We start from the raw sequence: 20,697 nt of genomic DNA on the forward strand, positions 1-20,697 counted from the left end.
ATCACAACCTAAATATATACAATTTTTATCAATCTATCTCAATAAAGCTGGGCGGGGGGTGAGGGAGGTCTCGGCTCCCACCTACAAGGCACTTGGCTTTTAATACCTTTAATCCCTGCCATCTCTGCTATAATCTTAGCTTGTTTCGAGGCCAAGGAACAGGCAGTTTCTTCGGCTTAGAACAACTTTCCCCAAATGCTCACTGCCCTGCTTACTCCTTTTTATCCTTCAGGTTTCTGCCTATATATATCACCTCTTCCAAGAAGCCTTCTTTGCTTCTCCTATATTTCCCCTATTCTGGCACTCCCCTTCTCTCCAACCATGACTTAAAACTTCAGAGGGCAGGGACAAATTCTGTCTTACCTGTTTCTCAGTCTGGAAAAGTAGGTACTTATTATTTGTGGAACAAATTAAGAAAAGGAAAGTTCCATGTATTAAAATGTCTAGGCAGATGATGTTTATTATTTTTTTATATTCTTTCCATAGCACGATTCCACATATATTTATTTTCACATTTATTATTTATTTATTTATTACAAAGGTACAGGAATTTCAGAAACAACATTAAAACAATCAAACTGTTTCAGGCACGGTTTTATCTGAAAAGCATAGATCATTTTCTGACTTCCTGCTTCCCTCTATGATAACAATCATAAAGTTTTGTTCCAAGAAGAACAATTATTATAGCACTAAGGTGGATACGCCCTGAAGCTCATCTCCCAGTGCTGTCTTCCTTCTCGGAAAGTTCCTGAGCCAACAGTCAGGGGGCCGCCCGGGCATGGGATAAAGAGATGAGCGTACATCCTGCTTGTTGCCCTGAGCATGAAGGCCTGGCCCTGCGAACTCTGGGCAAGTTCCACTTCATCGGTTAAGAACATAAACAAAAAAGTAATTTTTAAAAATGGCTTAAAAAAATATCTGATAAAAATTACCTATCCCTCTCCCTTGCTGTGAAATAATTTAAATAATTTATTCTAAATGTAAAAAAAGAAAGAAGGAAAGAAAGACAAAGTTTGTTCCTGGCTGCCTTCATATTGTTGCTAAGCGTGAGGTCTGGGTCCCTCTGGGGTGGGGCGGGTTTGAGGAGGCTTTTGGGAAGCTCTGGACACTCAGCCCCAAGCCCCATCTCCACCACTTTGTAACCAGTGCCTTTGGGCATGAAAGTTTCTTTATTCTCTGAGGCTAGTCTTCCCTGCTGAACAAGGGTATAATCATGCCTGCCTGACCTGTGTTAAGAGTAAGATGTGTCAGTGAGTGGAGGTGGGAGGGCTTTGTAAACTGTCAAGTGCTGGCCACAAATGAGGCATCCAGTGGAATTCTGCTTCCTTGACAACACCTGGGATTTGATCTTTGGCAAGCTTGGCAGCCCCAGCGACTGAGTAAATGGAGGATGGGACAAGCAACTGGGCGTCTGGCATGTGCAGGCAGACAGGCAGACTCAGCCATGGCTAGGGGAGGGGGCAATCAGGAGCACAGAGTGCCCATTGGGCTGAAACAGGGCTGGGGATGTGGGGGCTTGAGGCTTGGGCAGAGACCTGGTAGAGGGCCCAGAACAATGCTTCCTGGCTTTAGCCCCCTGGCCGGGACTTAGAGGACAAGGTTGCAGTCCTGGCTCCTGGTCCTGGTCATTTACTATAGATAGGTACAGATGGACTAGCCCAGTGGGTGTCCACCCTCGCTGTATTGCAGAATCACCTGGAAGCTTATAAAAATATACACAAGGCCAGGCCCTACTTGGCTGATTCAGCTTCAACTGGTCCAGGCTGGGCCTGGCCATCTGTATTTCCTGAATGCTCCCAAGGGGATTCTAAGGTGCAGCTGGTTGAAACCTACCAGGCCAAGTGGCCTCCTGCAGTCCCCAACCTAGCTCCAGGATTGCCCTGTGCCACGGGCAAAACTCATCATCTACACCTCCTTAGTAAGCAGTATATTTAACTTCCAACATTCCCTGTCTCTAACTGGCCCACTGTATGGACCACTGAAAAAAGAGAAAATCTCAGGGAAGGGCTCACAACAGATTCACAAAGGAGGGACACAGGAAAAACTCAGGCTGGAAGGGAACTCTAGGGCCATATGGTCTTGCTTTCTTGCCTGGTACAATCATCTTCCAGAAGCCCTTTTGGCTGGGCGGCCAGGGGGTTCTGTGGGCAAACTGCCAATACTGGGGCTCCCTACCCCCTGGGGGCCTCTTCTGTTCCCTTGGATTGACATCTGCCTATGTCACCCTGGCAGAGGCAGGCTCTGTGACCTGAGGGCTTTGGCGGCTGTCAGTGGTCATGGACCAAGTGGCCTGATGTCTGTATCCCACATAAGGGAGTGTATCCACACTGGGGTAATTCTGGTTGAAGAAAGGATGCTTTTGCCCTTCTGTCTGTATTATAGAATTGGGCTGAACCTTGACTTCTTTCCCTGAAGTTAAACTCCCTCTGCCTCTTTGCCAATGTCTGGTGAGGTCCCAACACAAATCCAGATCATCACCCTACAGGTAGTTTTCCTTAGGTCAAGGACAACATTTCTTGTCTTGGGTGGCAGATTCCAGGATCCCCACCTTGTTGAGATGGAGAAACGGAGGCCAGAGAGGGAACAATTTGAGGTCACTCAGTTCAAGTCAGGGATGTAGCTGAGGCCAGAACCAATGGATTCCTGCTCTGTGGGCTGAGAACTGTAGCAGACCAGAAATAGCAGAAAGACAGACCCAGGAAACCAGGAGCTCAGCTGAGCCCTGCCACCAACTCTCTGGAGACCTTTATCACTTGCCTCTTTCTGGGCCTCAGTTTCCCCACCTGTAAAATGAGGATGTTGAGCCAATCACAGGTTTTCAAATTTCTAAATATTTGTGAGTGGCAGAATTATGTATTCCATGGAAGCAAATATATAAAACAGAAAGAAGGGGAGCTGTCTGATTGGAACGGGGGAAGGGGGTACAGCCCTCCTGCTTAGCTTTCCCCCATTCTACAGACCACAGTTTGAAAACCACAGGCAAGTTCTCCTCCTAGGTCCTTTAAGCTCTAACTTTCTATCTATATAATGTTCTTTCCCTTGGGAAGTTATAGCTTCTCATGGACTCTTATAAACAGAATTAAATGAAAGGCAAGTTATCATCAAAAAGAGTCAGTGCAGACACTGTTGTTGTGAGAAGGCAAGTAGAGAAACGGCACCATGTCCCACTGGAATCTTTCGGCGATCGAGTTTCATTTTCTGGTAAAAAATATAGAAATAGTGGTTGTTCTCGGGGGACTTGTGGTTGGGTTCTGGACCTCCCCATGGAGCCAAGTGGTGTCCCTGAGGGTGAGGAGGGCAGAAACCTCTGCTCAGTGCCCTTCTGAGCTCATCCTCAAGTTTTTGATCTCCAGTTCCAGCTGTTTGGCCTGGACCTCGCGCTGGGTCACCAGCTCCCGGAGTCTTCGGATCTCCTCCTGTTGCCGATAGAACATCTGCAGCAGCTAGGGGAGCACAGAACAGAGGGAAAGGTCATATCGGTGTCCTGGGATTTGAGGGGGCAGGACACCAACAGAAAGGATAAGACATTGTCCCTTTTGAACTCAGAAAGGTGGAGGTGATTAACATGGCTGAGGCCTATGGGGAAACTACTGCCTAGATCCTTTTAAAAAACCTAATTCACCTAATAAATGAAATTCAAAAAGACTAGATGCTTCAGACTTTTTTGTTTGTTTGTTTCCTTAGATTTCCCCATAGGATGGAGGAGAGGATATTTGGCCCTGATGTGTGAAGATTGACGTTTTCACCGCTACTAAACTGTGTGACTTCAGGGAAGTTACTTACCTTCTCTGAGCTTTAATTCTTCCTTTGGGAAATGGAGGTGAGAAAATTAACTTCAGTATTATCACAATTGCAGCTGCTGTATAGAATGGTACTAGGTGTTGGGTGCTCCCCCTAAGTAAGGTTATTCCACTGGGTGCTCACAACAACCCCCACTTGCCTGCTATGGCACCTCCATTTTACCGTTATGGAAACTGAAGCTAAGAGAGACTCAGTCCTTGGGGCCAATGTCCTACAGTTCAGCTCAGTAGAGCCAGGAGCAGAATCCCTCCGTGAGATGCCATCCCTTTGGTTTTTAGCCACTGCCTACTGACTGCCAGGGCTGCTGAGACAATTCACTCAGGTGGTATATCAGAGCGCCCACCGTGGCACCCGGCATGCAGCACATCAGAACTGGAAGGTATTTTAATACCTACCAAGTCAAACCCTCTTCATTTCACAGATGGTTCTCCACCATTTGTATGTAAACCCACCATCTGGGCACACAGACGGTGCTCACTGTCTGCTTATTGAATGAATTAACAAAGTGAATTGAGTAGCTAGGCCAGGCCACACAGCTGGTTATTCTTCTCACCCCGCACTTCTCTCCCCCCTCTCCTCCAGTGCAAGCACACCCCATCCTCATTCACACCTCGTTCTCCGTCTTTGGTGGGGGGCATTCGAAGATATCGAAGCCGTTTGTGAGCCAGGTTTTCTTCTCCTCCAGCCTGTGCTCTGCTGCCCACCTCAGTGCCTTCTCCTCCAGCACAGGGAAGGGCCTCTGGCCATCTTCTGCAGCCAGCTTTTCTGTTTGGTCCAAGAGGTGGGGCGAGGCGGGGGCCATGGGGTTGGAGAGAGATCTCTCTGGGGGCAGAGGCCGAGGGCTCAGCAGCTGGGACCCAGGCCTGAGGGACATCAGGACTGGCTCTGGGAGGGAACCAAAGGGCTGTGTGAGGACTGAGAGCCCATAAGCGCATTGGCATGGGGGGTACTGGCAAAAGCAGGCATGCAGACACACAGACCCACACAAAAGGTGTGGGGGCTTGGCCCCCTGCAGACAGGCACACACCCATGGCCCGGGGTAATAAGAGTGCAAATCAGAGTCCCACCCACGTGACTATGTAAGGACGCCCAGGGCATGGGCTCCTCCAGTGAAGCCTTGCCCTTGCCTTGTAGGGACAGTCCCACCCACACTGCGCTCAGCCATCTACCAGTTTGTGCATTCTCCCAATGCCCCTGGGGAGCAGGGGAGGCAGGCACCATGGAGAAGGATGAGGGAACTGAGACCCAGAGAGGAGTGGGACTGTCTAAGGGTTACACAAAAGAGGAGATTGGAGGTAAAAGGGGAGGGAGGTCCTGATCACAGAGGCAGCAGCTGGGGTGGGGATGGGGTGCACCCACAGCCTCCCCTGGGCTGGCCCTTACGTTGACAGGACAGAGAGGGTGAGTCAGGGCAGGCAGACAGGGCTGCTGTCTAGAGGGTCCCTTGAGTCCTTGTAGACGTGGGGGTAGGAGGTAGGGGTAGGAGGATGGGCAAGGGAGTCCAGCTGAGACTATCCAGCCACTCTGCACAGGCCAGAGTTGAAAGTAGTTTTCCATGGAACAAAAATCCCTTGATTTGGAGGGAGCGTGCTGAGCCCCTTGGGACAAGTCCCTCCCTTCCTGGACCCCATGTGACCATACCAGCCACTGGGAACTGAGTGTCAAGGATCAGTCCTCTGGGGTTTCAGGAGAATATAAACACTGCCCAAACCCCCTCAGCGACCTGGGCCATAGGACACTCCATTCCCCCCCGCCCCCCATTCTCCAGAGGCCTCTTCCCTGCCTTCCTCACCTTTATCAATCCCACTGAGCCACTCCCTGGCCGTCAGAGAGGGCTGGGCCCCTGCTGTGGGCGGGTAGATGTCCTCCTGGTAGGATTCCGACTGCAGGAGAAGTCAGGACAGTGAGACCTGGCGGGGTAGGGGGGGCCACCCACAGGAGGGCCCTTAGGGAGCGAGGGGTTCAGGCCCTCCCCAAGCCCTGTGAGTTGAGAAAACCAAGGCCTAGAGAGCAAAAGGGTGTGCCCAAGGTCACACAGCAACTCAAGAGCAGAGGTGAGGCAAGAATCAGGACTCCTAGTTCCCAGTGACACCTCACTGACCACAAGAGCGACCTTCCCTTCAGGGAAGTGCTATCAGCCTCCCTGTTGCTGCCTTGGGCGCATGGGCTCCAGGCTCCAGGCTTAGTCTTCTCCAGGACGGGTTCTCCCCCTCCCCTGCAGATGCCCCCACCACTCTTACCCGCCGGGGCACGATCATGGATAGGGGCTCAATGAGGCTTTTGGTTGTAATCAGCTTGTAGAAGCGGAAGATCTCACAGGTGGACACATCAAGACCTCTCTTTGGCATGACACCTGCAGGAAGATGGTCAACAAGGGCCAAGTGGTTCCAGCTGGGCTGGGGCCACAGGGACCCGGTGAGAGTGGCAAAGCGAGGCTGCACACCTGGACGTAAACGGAGACCACCTTCCACCCACCATCCTTCCCCTCAACCAACAGTTCATAAGCAAACACCTCTGCTGGGCCAGGCCCTGTGCTGGGGAAATGGGGTTGAAATCATCAGACCCTGTCCCCACCTTGAAGGATCTAAATGATGTTAGCATGACTTTTGCAGGAAATGTGCTCTGCTCCAGGCCCTCCGTTGACATCCCCACAGCTTGTGAACCTGGTGTCCTTAATAGAGATTGTCCAACTTCCTTTTGGTTACTGTTAGCATGGTATATCTTCCTCCATCCCTTTACTTGTAATGTAGCTGTGTCTTTACATCTAAGTCAGTTTCTTGTAGACAACATATAAGTATAGTTGCATCTTGTTTTATTTTTTAGCCCAAATGCATGGAAAAAGTAGGGGCTCTCTTAGGTCATTCTCTCCCATCTCTGAGCTACTATTTCACTGCTTAACGTTGGCCCAGAATGCCTTTATTCCCTCCCCATGCTGTGCTCTGCCTCCTCTTTCCATTCCTCAAATGTTGCCTCCTTCAGGAAGCCTCCCAGAGAACTTCCTATACTCCTAACGAGAGCTCCCATGAAATCAGACTGTGGACCCACCATCTCCCCTTCCGACTGTGGGCCCCTCCAGGGCAGGCCCCGAATCTGACTCATCCTCGTCTCCCCAGGTCCCACGTGGCCTCGGTGCCCTGCACTCACCGATCCCCTTCTGTGGGGAAGTGGAGCGGTACTCGGTCAGGTAGTTCAGGTAAGGCCTGTTGGTGCTCACTTCATAGTAGCGGATGTTCCCGTCTCCCTGAAGAAGAGGAGGGTATGGCTCAGAGCCGGTTCCCATCAGACCCCCACCCGGCCCCCACTGCCATGAAGAAGAAACCTGGTGTTCATAGTAGGTAAAGAGTTGGCAAAGCCACCTCACACAAGGGAACACCAGGGAACTGTCACCAAGGCAGTAGGAGGGTCCTCATTTTAACACTCAATGCCCCCAACCATGACCCAAGCCCACCTGATGCCTCCGAGGCAGAAGCTCTGGGGGCACAGGCTGGAACCCCATCCCATCCAAGAGTTGCACACAATGGTCAGAGTGGTGTGTCCTGAGACCAGTGAGTGGGTCTCAACTCTAGGGGTCTTTCTGGTCGTAACTGTCATAATGACTGGGCAGGGTAGGAGTGGGGATGCTGCTGTTGGCGTGAATGGGTAGGGGTCAGGGCTGCCAAATACAGATGATGGTCCTACCCAATGAAGACCCATTCTGCCCCAAATTTAAAGGTGCCCCTGATGAGACACACCAACCAGTCCCGCCTCATTAGGACCCAGAGTTGGGGAGGGGCCAGCTCAGGGTATCTACCTAATGCCCTGGGCCCAGGTGCGCTTGGGAGCCAGGAAGATGAGGGAAAGGTGCCGGGTTCACCACAGGGGGAGAGTGTCCAGCGACTCTTGCCTGTCCCTGCCCCTGCCTTGACTCCTGGGGGCCCCAGACTGCTGTCCGGCCACCAGTGGGACAAGGCTTAGGGTAGTTCTCTGTCCTGTCTCAGGACTCCACGAAGTTGCCTCCATCCCATGTCAGACTGACCTTCCCCACCACGTAGAGCATGTTGGTGTCTGTGTCATAGAAGGGAAACAGCACACCTGAGGAGCCATCCAGGTCTTCCTCTGTGAGAGGCATGGAAAGGTCATCCTGCAAGGAAAGGGAGACCAGTGTGGCCTGCAGGTCACTCACAGGGGTCATCAGTGTTGCTCTCTGAGCTACCAATTCCTGCCATGTGGCTCTGGACATGTGTATGTGTGTGCACATGTGAGAGAGGGTGTGTGTGTGTGTGTGAAGGGGTGGGGCAGGGAGGAAGAGAGAGAGAAACAGAGAGAGAGAATCACCTTTTATTTTGCCAGCATTTTGCCCTGAACAAGTCACCTCTTACACCAGTCCTCCGCTGCCTGTTTTGTTATTTATTCTAACAGATGAAGAAGAAAATTCAGAGAGAAGGAAGTGACCTGTCCAGTCTTTGGAGCTCCGGCCAAGGGCTCCATTGGATCAATACTGCTCAGCCTGGCCCTCACCCCACCCCCACCCCTGCCTTGAACATGCAGCCTCTCCTGCCCACATGCCTGCTATTCCATTCCAAGCCCTTGCTCTAGCTGTTCCTTCTGTCCAGAAGGCCCTCTCCTCCCTTCCACCCAGTCCTGGTCCCAGACGTGGCCATGTGTCCCCACTCCTCCACCTTGACCAGTCTCCTTCTATGAATGACAAGATGCACAAGGCCTGGGCTCAGGCCATCAGGCTCTTGGCATCTTCCTGTTATTCATCAATAAATGAATGAATGAATGAATGAATGAAGCCAGAACTGAGCTAAGGAGGATGGTGAGGGATGTTGGTGGCATTGCCTGGGAGACTCACCTGGTCCCACAGGGCCATCTGCCGGATATTCCATGGGGATGTGCCTGTGGACAGCAGCTTCCTCAGGTTCCCCAGAAACAGCACTTTGTTGGCCCGGTGCCCGGTGTAGCTGGCTTCCTGGAGGGAAATGTGCGGTCAGGGGCTGCCTTGCCCTTGCTTATGCCTTCATCTCTCACCCCAACTCTGCCTGGGGAATTCTTCCGGAGTCATTTTTCTGAGCTACAAGAGGCAAACTTTTGCCCAGTTCCATGTGCTTGTTGGAAGATTACCTAGCACCCACTCTATGGGAAGCATGGGGCGGGGTGGGTACTGTCGCCTGGATTATCCCACTTAATCCTCGAACAGGAAGGACTAACAGCCCACTGTTGCAGATGAGGACACAGAGGCTTGGACACCTTAAAGTGCTCGCCTAAGGTTACACAGTGGATCGACAGTGGCACCCCGAGGTCTCCAAACCCATGCCATGCCCCGGACGGAGCTGAGGCACACTGACAAGCTTTGGCGTTAGACCAGGTTCAAATTCCAGCTTCCAATGTGAGCAAGCTGCTCAGCCTCTCTCCCGCCTCAGTTCTCTCATTTGAAAAATGGGGATATGTGTGCAGGCGTGGCCAGCACTCATGTGACTGTAAGGAACAGCATCACTACCCTGTTCTCAGAAGCCTCCACCATCTCCATGCCACTCCCTGCTCCTCTGGCCCCAGCCAAACTCCAGCCTAGCACTGACCTGGAGGACCGTCCCTGCTCGGGGGTCGAGCAACCGAATCTTGCGGTCCTTACAGGTGGTGGCCATGAGGCTGCCGTTGGTGTTGAAGGACATGGAAAGGATCACATCTTGGTGACAGTCAATTGTCATCGTGGGGCTCCCGATTACAGACTCCTTTGTGTCCAGGTTCCAGACCATCACCTGCATGGCAGAGAGCCAGCTCTGAGCACAGTGGCCACCCCTGGCCCTGGCCCCCAGTCACACGCCGGCGGGGCTGCAGTGAAACACAGTATCCCCGGGAGGGAGGCCACAGATGGCAGTCTGGCCGAGAGGACTCGGTGGGGGGCTGGGTCTGCTGGCTGAAGCTACCACATGGCAGGAGGGGAGAGCCGGGAGTCAGGCTGTCTGGCAGCAAAAAAAAAAAAAAAAAACACCATCTGCCTTTGAGCAATGAAACATCCACACTGGGAGGACCCTGGGGACCAGCTAGCCCAGGGGGTTTCACACAGCAGTTCCCACCTCACAGGGGGCTACATGCTTCATTGCACAAACTGTGCACTGTACCGCTCCAGGGCAATCCATTCCCATAATCCATTACGTGAACAGTGCCCCCTGGAGTTGTATGCAGAGGAAACTGCACAGCCCCGAGCAGCAGCCCAGCAGACACTCCCTACATAGACATTTAGTGGCAGCCCTCCCCACCACTCCCATCTTATCCATCATAGAGCCCCCTGAGCTGCCTCAGTAAAGCCCTGCAGAGCTGCGAAGGGGAGAGTTCAGAGGTCACAGCTATGGTCACACCAATCCCACACGTGTACAGATGGAGAAACTCAGGCCCAGAGAAGACAAGGACTTCCCAGGTCACACTGCAAGTCAGAGACGAGTCAGAAGAGAATCTCAGTCTCCCACACCATGGATTTTCCCAGTCCACAGAGCCCAGCCCAGCCCCTCGAGGCAGAATAATGGGTTGCATAGTGTCCTCTCCAAACTCATGTCCACCTGGAGCCTCAGAATATGATCTTATTTGGACATAGGGTCTTTGTTTATATAATTAGTTACAATGAGGTCACACTGGATTTGAGTGTGTCCTAAGTCCAATGACAGTTGTTTTTATAAGAAGAGGAGAGGACACAGAGACACACAGAAAAGAAGGCCCTGGCATTGGCCGGCTAGCTCAGTTGGTTAGAGTTGCCCCAATACATCAAGGTTGCAGGTTCGATCCTGGGTCAGGGCACTTACAAGAATCAAGCAATGTTTCTCTAAAATCAATCAATAAAAAAAAATTTAAGAAAAGAAGAAGAAGAAGAAGAAGAAGGCCATGTGACAACAAAGGCAGATTGAAGTGACACAGCCACAGGAAGCTAGAAGATTCTCAGAAGGATTCTCGCCTCGAGCCTCTGGAGGAAGCATGGCCCTCCTAACATCTTATTCAGGATTTCTAATCTTCAGGACTGTGTGAGAATAAATGCCCGTTGTCTGAAGCCACTCAGTTCGGTCATTTGTCAGGGAGCCCCAGGAAGCTGGTACATAGACCCACCTTGTAGTCGTAGCCAGCGCTGAAGAGGATGCTGGCAGCCGTGGGGTGCCATTCCACCAGCCCGACTCTGCGGGAGTGGCCCACCAGCTCCTTCCTGCAGGCTGTGAGGTTCCTTGACAGCAACTGCTTCGGGATGTTCCAGATCTTAATCTGTCAAAGGTTACATGGCCCAGGGGAGTGTTAGCCAGGGTCACTGCAGCACCTTCGCCACCCTCAGGGCTGGCAGTGCCCAGCAGAAGGGCTGGGGAGTTCTCTCTGTATCCACCTCTCACTCAGTGGAGGGCCAGCTGGGGCACCTCAACAGGACAGGGGCTTTGTCGAGGTGCTCCAACCCAAGCAGGGGCTGGTGCTGACCAGAGATGGGTCCGGGCCTCCCAATATGCCCCCTGGTAATCTCTGCCATCCTAATGACCTGAGGCAGTGGGTGGGTAGGTGGGCCACAGGCCTGACTCCCAGGCTGGGTGTCAGAGCAAATCTGCTTCCCAGCATAGAATATCCCCCAACATACAGTGGTGTGCCCCTGCGCCTTGTCCTAAAGGCCCAAGGTGGAGCCTTGAGCGGCAGGAGGAAGGGTTTGTGCCGAATCCTCAGGGCACCAGGTAGCCAGCCAACACACTCTTTGGAGCAGGGCAGGGCAGGCCCCTTTGAAGGGGCCCCTTTTATGTTCCTCGGCATCCCCTCTATGGAAACCAGCACAAGTCCTCTTAGAATTTTCTACCTGCTTGTCCTGATTAACTGGTGTGTTTCCTTTGATCAGACAGTGAGGGTTCTGCAATGCATACTATTTCCCTTTTTTGCCTTGGCTGCCAGGCAGCTCTGAGCTAAACCTAGGGCTCAGCAGCCGCAACCCTCCATTGCCAATGTTTCTAGTATTATTTCCTCACTTCCTCCATCTGTGGCTGCTACATTTTAGGGAACTGGCATAGCGCAGTGGAAACAGACTGGGCTCTGAAATCAGACCTCAATTTGAAGTCTGGCTCTGCCTCTACCAACTGTGTGACGTCGGGCAAATAGCTGCAGGTCCTCAGCTTCTACCTCAGAGAAGTGTCCTACCTTGTGGGGCTGCCAGGAAGGGAAGGCTGAGTGAGATGATGTGTGTAATGAGAGTCAGGCGCACAGCCGGCTCACAGGAAATAATAACTATGGCTTTTATTCTTATTTGAACCACCGGATCACATCTGTATCTTTTGTTTTAAGCCATACCTACCATCTTTGAGAAGTAGCATAGAATAAATTATAAATAAATAACACTAAACACTGTGGGAGAAGGAATTAAGTCCTTGTTACAATATAGGAGCTCAAAAGAGTTGGTGGGACTTAAGCTTTGGGGTTGGTTTTGGTGTCCATATTCATATATGGCTCCCACTCTTATTTTTTAAAATTCACTTCCCTACTCTCTCTCTGTAAGATTGAGTGGCACAGTAGTTTCTGGACACAGTAAAAATGCCTCTCATAGCATTTTATAGCTCCCCCAAGAGACGGGCTTTCCCACTGGAATATGAATCTCATTGGGTCTTCACTAAGCAGTTGGGAACCATTATGCCCATTTTATAGGTAGGGGAACGGAGGCCCATGGAGAGGAGGGGTCGTGCCCCAAGTTCCGCAGAGGCCAGAATCTAAATTACCCCCTCCCCATACAGCAACCGCAGCTCACGAAGGATGAAAGAGTCGGGAGCACCAGAGCTGAGCACAAACACCATTCCATCTCCCTCTGCCCCAACCCCACTCCTCCTGGTCAAAGGAGCAGCCTTATGTGCTGACACCCACCGTGGTATCTTCAGAAGCAGAGGCGATTTCAAAGTCGTCAAAAGGGTTCCACTTGACATCTAAGACGTTCCCTTTGTGCCCGCAGACCTTTGGGTAGTGGGGGTCCAACTTTCCCGTCTGCAAAACAATGCCCAGAAGGGTTGGGGAGGAGGGGGCTCAATCCACTTTAACGTTGATGGTCACTCAGTCAGTCAGCAATTACCGGTGGACAGGGAAACATAAGGGGCAGAACTGGGTGCAAATCTGAGACTTAGTACTGTCCCCTGTGTGACCCTGGGGGAGTCACACCACTGCTCTGAGCCTCAGTGTGTCCCTCAGTAAAATGAAGGCAATGAGAGGTATTCACAGGGCTGCTGTGAAGATCACAGGACATGAAGTGCGGAAAGGGTCTAGCACAGTGCCTGCCTACCACATAGTAGGTGTTCAACAAAAGGACATTTCCTTTCATACACTGTGGGGTGGGCGGGCAAAAATGGTGCAGCCACTTTGGAGAACAGTCTGGCAGATCCTCCAAAGGTTATACACAGTTACCATAAGACCCTATAATTTCACTTTGAGGCATGTCACCAAGAGAAATGAAAACACGGGCCTACAAAACACTTGTACACTAATGTCCACAGCCACATTATTCAAAGTCACCAAAAGGCAGAAACAACTCAAATGTCCATAGCAGATGATTGGAGATACAAAAATGTAGTATATTCATACAATGGGATATCATTCAGTCAAAAAAAGAATGAAGTACTGACATATGCTACAGCATGGATGAACCTTGAGACCACTGTGCTAAGTGAAATTAGTCAGGCACCAAAAGCCACAAAATATTTTCCGATTCCACTTAGAATATACCAGGTGTGGTTTCATTGCTTAAGGAAATGAACACGTGCCCTGGTACCTGGTATTCAAAACCCTGAGGAACGATATAAAAAATTCAGAACAGGTAAAGCCATAGAGACTGAAAGCAGGTTAGTGGCTTGGGGGAGGGGCAATGGCGTGACTATTAATGGAAATGGGGTCTCTTTTGAGGGAGATGAAATTACTTTGAAACTAGACAGTGGCAGTGGTTGCACAACCGTGGAATATGCCAAAACCCACTGACTTGTACACTTTAAAATGGAGAATTTTAGCCCTGGCTGGTGTGGCTCAGTGGCTTGAATGCTGGCCTGCACACCAAAGGGTTGCTGGTTTGATTCCCAGTCAGGGCACATGCCTGGGTTGTGGGCCAGGTCCCCGGCTGGGGGTGCACAAGAGGCAACCACACATCGATGTTTCTCTCCCTCTCTCTCTCTCCCCTTCCCTTCCCCTCTCTCTAAAAATAAATAAATAAAATCTTTTAAAATGGGAAATTTTATGGCATGTGAATTATATTTCAAAGAACAAGAAAGGGCATTCCCTCCCCTTCCCTCCTCTCCTGCACCTGCACAGAGGACACACAGGTCCCATAGCCCATGCCACACAGCCCAGATCTGAACTGTCCAACTATCAGGACAGACTGGGATATTTCCTGGGTCATGGGGCAGCCACATGGGTTCAGGCACAGCAACCTGGAGTTGGCAGGGACCAACACATTCATTTCACACATCACACTGCGTGGTCCCGGCAGAACAGGGAGCAGGACCAGGCCCTCCGCCTGCCCATGCAGGCGTGGCCCACATCCACCACCCGGCCCCAGGCTCTGGAGCCACCCCCCATAATGCTTCTCTGTCCCCATTTATATCTGAGTGAAAGAGGCAGCTGAGAAGAGAACAGGCCAATATCCCCTCCTTCAGCAAATCCTTAGGAGGAAAATAGTGGAGAGGCACCATGCGAGGGGCTGGGTAAGCACAAGCCCCCGAATCTGACCTCGCAGAATTAACAGTCTGAGGATTTTAAAACAGGAATGTTCAAAAACAGTGAACTCAGGGAATACCCACCACCTGTCCTTCCCTCACCTCCCCAACTCTGCAAAGACCACTGCACTTTTGTGGGACATCCTGAGACTGTGCCCAGTCGAGACTGAGCAAAGACACTGTGGTGGTCTCTGACGTGGCTTAATAAGATTGCGAAGAGGGCAGCTGCTATAACAGACACAGGGCCTTCCTGTCACGTCGGGCAAATTGGGAGGCAGACAACTGAGCCGCTGGTGTGTGGGGGCTTTGTGTATGCGTCATAGTAGGTCTGCAAACAGAGGCAGTGGTCCTGGGCTCCCCTTCAGAAATATGCTGCCCAACACAGCTGTCACCCCTCAAAAAGGGGTATTAGACACCCCACCCTGGACTGGGTCCCTCACTGGAGGGGAAACTCTATAAAGGACACTACTTGACAAACTGGAAAATGAACAGTAGATTGAAGCAGTGCTGCAATGTGAAGTTGATGACATACTGTGGTTAGTGCCTAGAGAATATTCCTGTTTTTAGGAAACACTCAAGTAGTTTGAGATAAAGGCAAAGATGTATGTAACTTACCCTCGAAGAATTCTGAAGAAACATTATACCCTCACATACACATTCAGAGAGAGTGATAAGAAAGAATTTGGACATGTGTTGTTTGATAGTGATATGTAAGGAGGTGGGCAAATGTTCTATTTCTTTAAGATAGTTTTGCCTTCTCCATGGTTGAAAAAAAGTGGGTCCCTGAACAGGGAAGAGAATGCCCACTCCCTGCCCCCTGAAGCGGGAGTGGCCCCTAGAGCCGGGGCCCTGGCGTGAGAACCTGCACCCACGGGCCCGGCTCAGGTCTGCATAGGACGGTGGCCCCGCTGCGGACCTCTCGCCCCGGCTCTAGGCCTTCTGCACGCTGTCAGCAGGCAATCTTTCAAGAACTGAAATCTGATCATGTCAAATTTTGCAAACCTCTTTTTCCCCGTCTGTAAAATGTGAATAATCATCTCTCCCTTGCAGGATCGTTATGGGGTAAAATGAGGTATTATGCATGAAAAGCCCAATAGTGATCCTATATAGTGGAAGTGCTCAAATAAGAGCAGCTGTTATCATACGTATATGTGTGTGTGTGCACAGGCGGCCATGTGTATATCAAAACTGAGAAAAAAACTGCAAGAAAACACACCAAAATGTTATTAGTGGTTTTTCTCTAGGGATAAACAGGTGGTTTTTAAAAAATCATCTATATTTTTATAAAATTTATTTTGTTATCTCCACCTGAGGACATTTTTTTCATTGCTTTCAGAGAGAGAGAGAGAGAAGTTGGGGGTGGGGGGGAGAGAGAGAGACAGAGAGACACCGATTGGTTGCCTTCTCGTATGCACCCCGACCGGGGATTAAACCTGCAATCTGGGTACATGCCCTGACCGGGAATCAAACCCACAACCCTTTGGTCAGTGGAATAACGTTCCAACCAACTGAGCCATTCCATCCAGGGCTATCACCTATCTTTAAAATTTTTTCCCCAAGCTTTCTATAAAAACTGTAAAATCTGCAATACAAAAGTATTTAAGACAAAGCTCCAGGCTTTTTGAAAAGACAGGTCCTTTCTGGATTAGCCAACACTTTGTTATGAAACTGCAGAACATGAAGGGCTCTGAGAGACTAGGAATGGCAAAGCCAGCACAGCTCTCGTGCCTGCATGGGTGGCGGGCACCACCCGTGGATCCCTGCAGCCTCCCTGACCTCAGACCAGAGGAGGCACTTGCCCAGGGCCATGTGTGCAGGGTCACAGCCAGGGTCATGTGTGCGGGGTCACGCCCAGGGCTCTTGTCGCCCAGTGGGAGTCCGTGGTGCCTTTACTGTGAGGAGGGAGGGCGCCAGCCCTCTGAGTCAGTGTCCTGCCCCCGTCCTGTCCTGCACTTAGCCTTTCCCTTCTCTTGGCTCATTTCCTGGGTCAAAGGGTCTGAGCAGTGCTGGATGGGCGATGGGATATCAAATTGCTCTCAGGGCCTTTATTTCTACACTTGGGCCCAGGGCCGCGCCCCAGCTTCTGTCCTGTGGGTGCTGTGGACGAGCTGACCGTAGGCCGGCCTTGGCTGATGGGAGGCCACCCAGACCCCCAGTTCCCAGGTCAGCCCTGGCTCCTCAGGGCTGAGCTTGAGCGGGTGCTCCTCCCAGGCATCTCAGAGCAGAGCCCCAGCACCAGAGCTGGGCGTCCCCTGGGGACGGTAGGCTGCTTGGAGCCTAACAGGGTTTAGTGCTGAGGACCCACGTGAACAGACATTACTGATGGGCTATTGACTGAGTTGCTAAAAGCCCTGTCAGGGCAGGGGTATTTATAATTGGGAGACCACTTCTGCCCTCCTGTTCCACAGGCCGATAGTCAGCCAGGAGCAGCCCCTGATTTATGGGGGACACAAGCTCGAAAGCAGGGGAGATACAGCTGCTTTCTGCACAGACCGCGGACGGCCTGGCTTGGGTGCAAGTCTCCGCTGGCTGCTCTGGGCAGACAGAGTAACAGGACTATAGGACCCCTGAGGGCAGAACCAGGCAGAGGGTGGGGAGTGGGGAGGGGGCGCCTGGGGGCAGACCTCAGCTGCCTGGATGGCAAAGCTGTGAGGCCACTGGCATCAGCCCTCCCACAATAATGTCACAGTCATGGCCTCAGGGGCCCTCCCAACAGCCCAGAGTGGACACGGGAGGGCAGGCAGAGGTGCTGTGCCTGGTATAAGAAGAGGTCGGGTGGGCAGGCTGACTCTGGCTTGCTGAGTTTGAATCCCTGCTATAGCACTCACTCCTGTGTGACTGTGGGCAAGTGACCTCAGCTCTCTGGGCCTCAGTTTCCTCATCTACAAAATAGCAACAATAGTAGGATCTCACAAGGTGGGTATGAGGATTAAATGAGTTAATTCACATAAAGTGCTTAAGAGAGTGGCTGGTACGGGGTAAGCTCTCGGTAAATTTGCTAGTATAAACTCATCAGGGCTAATCACAATTATCCAGGCTTATTGTTGTTCAGAACGTTTCACGGGCCCAGGGATGTATTCAGTGTGAGGCTCAGGTGCTCTGCCGAGCAACTCCCATCACTTTCTGCCCAACCCATGGGCATTCGCTCCAGGGATGCCGCACTGAATAAATTGATGCCTTGATTGTGTCTCAATGGATGAACTCAAGCCCATTCTCACTCTATAAGGAACACATTTGCAAACATAAAGGAACCATTAGAGAGTCATTTATGTGCCAGGCTCTGTGCTAGGTGCTCTGCTCATATTATTTGATTTACTTTTCAACCACCCCAGGAAGTAGCACAAGAATCCTCATTTATAATGCAGAAGCTGGGGATGGGAGGGGTGGACTGTCATGTGCTAAGGGCCACAGAACCAATCCATGGCCCAGCCCTGAGAACTGGGAATGTTTCCTCCCACTGCCTGGTCTACCTCTTGTTATCCTTGCACCATTGTTACTACCATCAGCATCATACAGGCCTTTCACTGAGGACCTACTATGCACCAGGGCCCATGCAGAAGATGAGTAGGTCATGGTCCCTGCCTTCAAGGAGCTGGCAGTCTGTGGAGGGCATCATGTAGTATATGCAGGACTTGGAGAGAGAGGCACAGGAAAGGCCCTGCAGATCAATCAGAGAAGGCTTCCTGGAGAAGGAGGATGCCTTTGAACTGGGCCTTAAAGAAAGGGAGCCTTTGACCAGGTTAGGGTAGGGGAGAGGTAGTTTAGGTCAAAAAGGCAGGGTCATAGGTAGGATTTAAGTGGAAGGATCCTGAAGCAGAGAGCAGGGAAGAAAGACTGAAAAATGGGATGGGAGAGGAGGCCAGAGAAGAGGAGTTGGGCTGTGGGCACAGAAACAGTCTACCCTGCACAGGACCTTGTGAACAGATGAACTTGCGGACAGATGAGTTCTGTCCTGATTTATGGGGTAAGACTTGGGGCCTGGGGCGGGGGTGGGGGCAGCGCTGCTCTAAGGAGAAAGTTGAACACAGGGAAGGATGATAGGAGTGTTCCCTAATCCTGGGAACACCCTTGCTGCTACAATGCAAATCATGTTCCCATAAGGATTTAGGGCGAAGTCCTCCCTTTACAAGCACACAGATGAGCAGGAAGATGGTTTACAGCAGAATCCCACACCCAGGGCTGGAAATAGTGAACCAGAGGTTATCTGGTATCCCCATTTGATCAGCCCCGGAGATGCGGAGCTCACTTCCTACCCAGATGGTTTATTCCACTTTCAGGCCATTTTTATTGTGAGAAAACACTTCTTACTTCGAGCCTGGTGTGGCCTCCCTGTGGTCCCTCCCACTCCCCTCACTTTTTGCTTCTGGTTCTAGCTCTGTCCTTTGAGACCCCGTGGACACCTTTTCCACCCCCTCCCAGGCCAGCTCCTGGGAAACTGAAGGCAGAGGACCCATTCCTTGAGTAGGTGCTTTTCTAGGCTGAACAGATCCATAGAACTGAAAGAGACTAAAACAAAACAAAACAAACAGAACACAAAAAATGGACGAGCTCACTGCCTGCTCTTGCCTTCATTCGTCTCCCTCCTCCACACCTCTCAGCAAAGCCCGCCCTTCCACCCTTCAAGAGGTTAGGTTCAGGAGCCCAACCTGGCATGTCCCCAGGCTCAGGGCAGGCCTGTCCCCAGACAGTCCCACTATGCCCTGAGGACAGCCCTCTGTTGCCAGGGCTGCAGGCACCTCCTCCCAATGGCCTCATCCTGGGTCACAGCCTGCAAAAGGAAGGGCCCAGACTGCAGAGTCACTCCCTCTGGGACACCTGACTCTGCCTGGGTCAGCCTAGCCCTTTTGAGAAAAATTTCCGGGACACGACGGTGAGGCCAGGCACCTTCCAAGGCGGACACTCCATAAAATAATGAGCTAACTTCTCCCTCCCTCCCTCCTTTTCTTGCACACAGATCCCTTTACTGACACTTCTCTGCCTGGATGGGACATCATCCCTGGTAACTGACAAGGAGGCAATGTTTGGGCCACATTCGGGTCCTCACCTTACTGCTCAGGGTCCTTGGGGAATTCGTCTTCCCTGAGCCTCAGCATCCTCATCCGCACAATAGGGTGATACTGTACTCCCTACAAAGCGGGCCAATGACAGCATCGGTGCCAGCACTGTCCTGTCTGTCCAGAGTAAGTGCCGGGTGATGGGACCCGCCCCTGCGTCCTTCCTCTCTCGGCCTCGCGTTGCTGCTCCGTCACACTGGATGTCCTTACTTAAGAAAATATCAACCACATGCAATGCGTGGGCCATTCTGGACCCTTATTCAAACACAGCGGGGCACTGATAAAGCAATCAGGGACATTTCCCATGAAGTGGAAACCAAGTGACACAGGAGTCAGTGTCAGCGCTGTGACCTTGACCTTGTGGTCAAGTCAGGAAATGTGCTTGTTTTCTAGAATCGCACACTGAAGTTTGTAGGGACAAAATGACAAAATGTCCAGGATTTGCTTTAAAGTACTTTGTGGGGGACGGGGGCGTGGAATGTGGATGAAGCAAGAGTAGCAGTTTTGAAAATTCCAGAATCTGGGTATAGTAAACTTCATTATATTATTATTATTATTATTATTTTAAATTTATTTTTATTGTTTCTCTATTACAGTTGTACTACTTTTTCCCCCATTGCTCCCCGCTACCCAGCCCACCCCTTCTCCCACAGTCAGTCCCCACCCCGTTGTCCATGTCCGTGGGTCATTTATACTAGTTCCTTTCTTTACTAAACCCTTCCCTGACTTACCCACCTCCCCCCTCATAATTGTTACTCCGCTCCTTGTTGACATGTCTCTGGTTCAATTTTGTTCATTTGTTTGTGTTGTTCATTAGCCTCCCGTGTTAGGTGATATCATATGGTATTTTTCTTTTGCATTATATTATTTTTAATCTACTTTTTGAGAGGCTTTTAAAAATATTCACCTGAGGATATGTATTTTATTTATTTTAGAGAGAGAGGAGGGAGAGAAAGAGAGAGAGAGAGAGAGAGATCGATCGGTTGCCTCCTCTATGTGCTCCGACCAGGGATTGAACCCACAGTCTTTTGACATATGGGGCAAAGCTCCAACCAACTGAGCTACCTGGCCAGGGTCTTAATCTACTTCTGTGTTTGAAATTTTTTCATCATTATAAGAAAAGAACTAGATGAAGTCTAGCTACTGAAATGTGGTTTGCAAACCAGCCGTAT

The 20,697-nt window shown here is 51.1% G+C and overlaps 1 protein-coding gene across 6 annotated transcripts in view; it reads right to left on the reverse strand.

The window, feature by feature from the left end:
• Positions 1-430: 430 nt before the first annotated feature.
• The window catches only part of CORO2A (coronin 2A), a 51,609-nt gene continuing 31,342 nt past the window's right edge, over positions 431-20,697 (reverse strand). For all 6 annotated transcript variants that reach the window (XM_090274475.1, XM_090274477.1, XM_090274476.1 and 3 more), the window contains 10 exons: positions 12,643-12,759; positions 10,876-11,025; positions 9,360-9,539; positions 8,636-8,752; positions 7,817-7,921; positions 6,946-7,042; positions 6,042-6,154; positions 5,594-5,684; positions 4,412-4,686; positions 431-3,443 (listed from right to left, as the gene is read on the reverse strand). In XM_090274475.1, coding sequence (XP_090130601.1) covers positions 3,312-3,443; positions 4,412-4,686; positions 5,594-5,684; positions 6,042-6,154; positions 6,946-7,042; positions 7,817-7,921; positions 8,636-8,752; positions 9,360-9,539; positions 10,876-11,025; positions 12,643-12,759 — 1,377 coding nt within the window. In that variant the 3' untranslated portion in view covers positions 431-3,311. The remainder of the gene's footprint in view (positions 3,444-4,411; positions 4,687-5,593; positions 5,685-6,041; positions 6,155-6,945; positions 7,043-7,816; positions 7,922-8,635; positions 8,753-9,359; positions 9,540-10,875; positions 11,026-12,642; positions 12,760-20,697) is intronic.

Source organism: Furipterus horrens, unplaced genomic scaffold (genome assembly GCF_987537825.1).
Source record: "Furipterus horrens unplaced genomic scaffold, mFurHor1.1.pri manual_scaffold_4, whole genome shotgun sequence".
NCBI lineage: Eukaryota > Metazoa > Chordata > Mammalia > Chiroptera > Furipteridae > Furipterus > Furipterus horrens.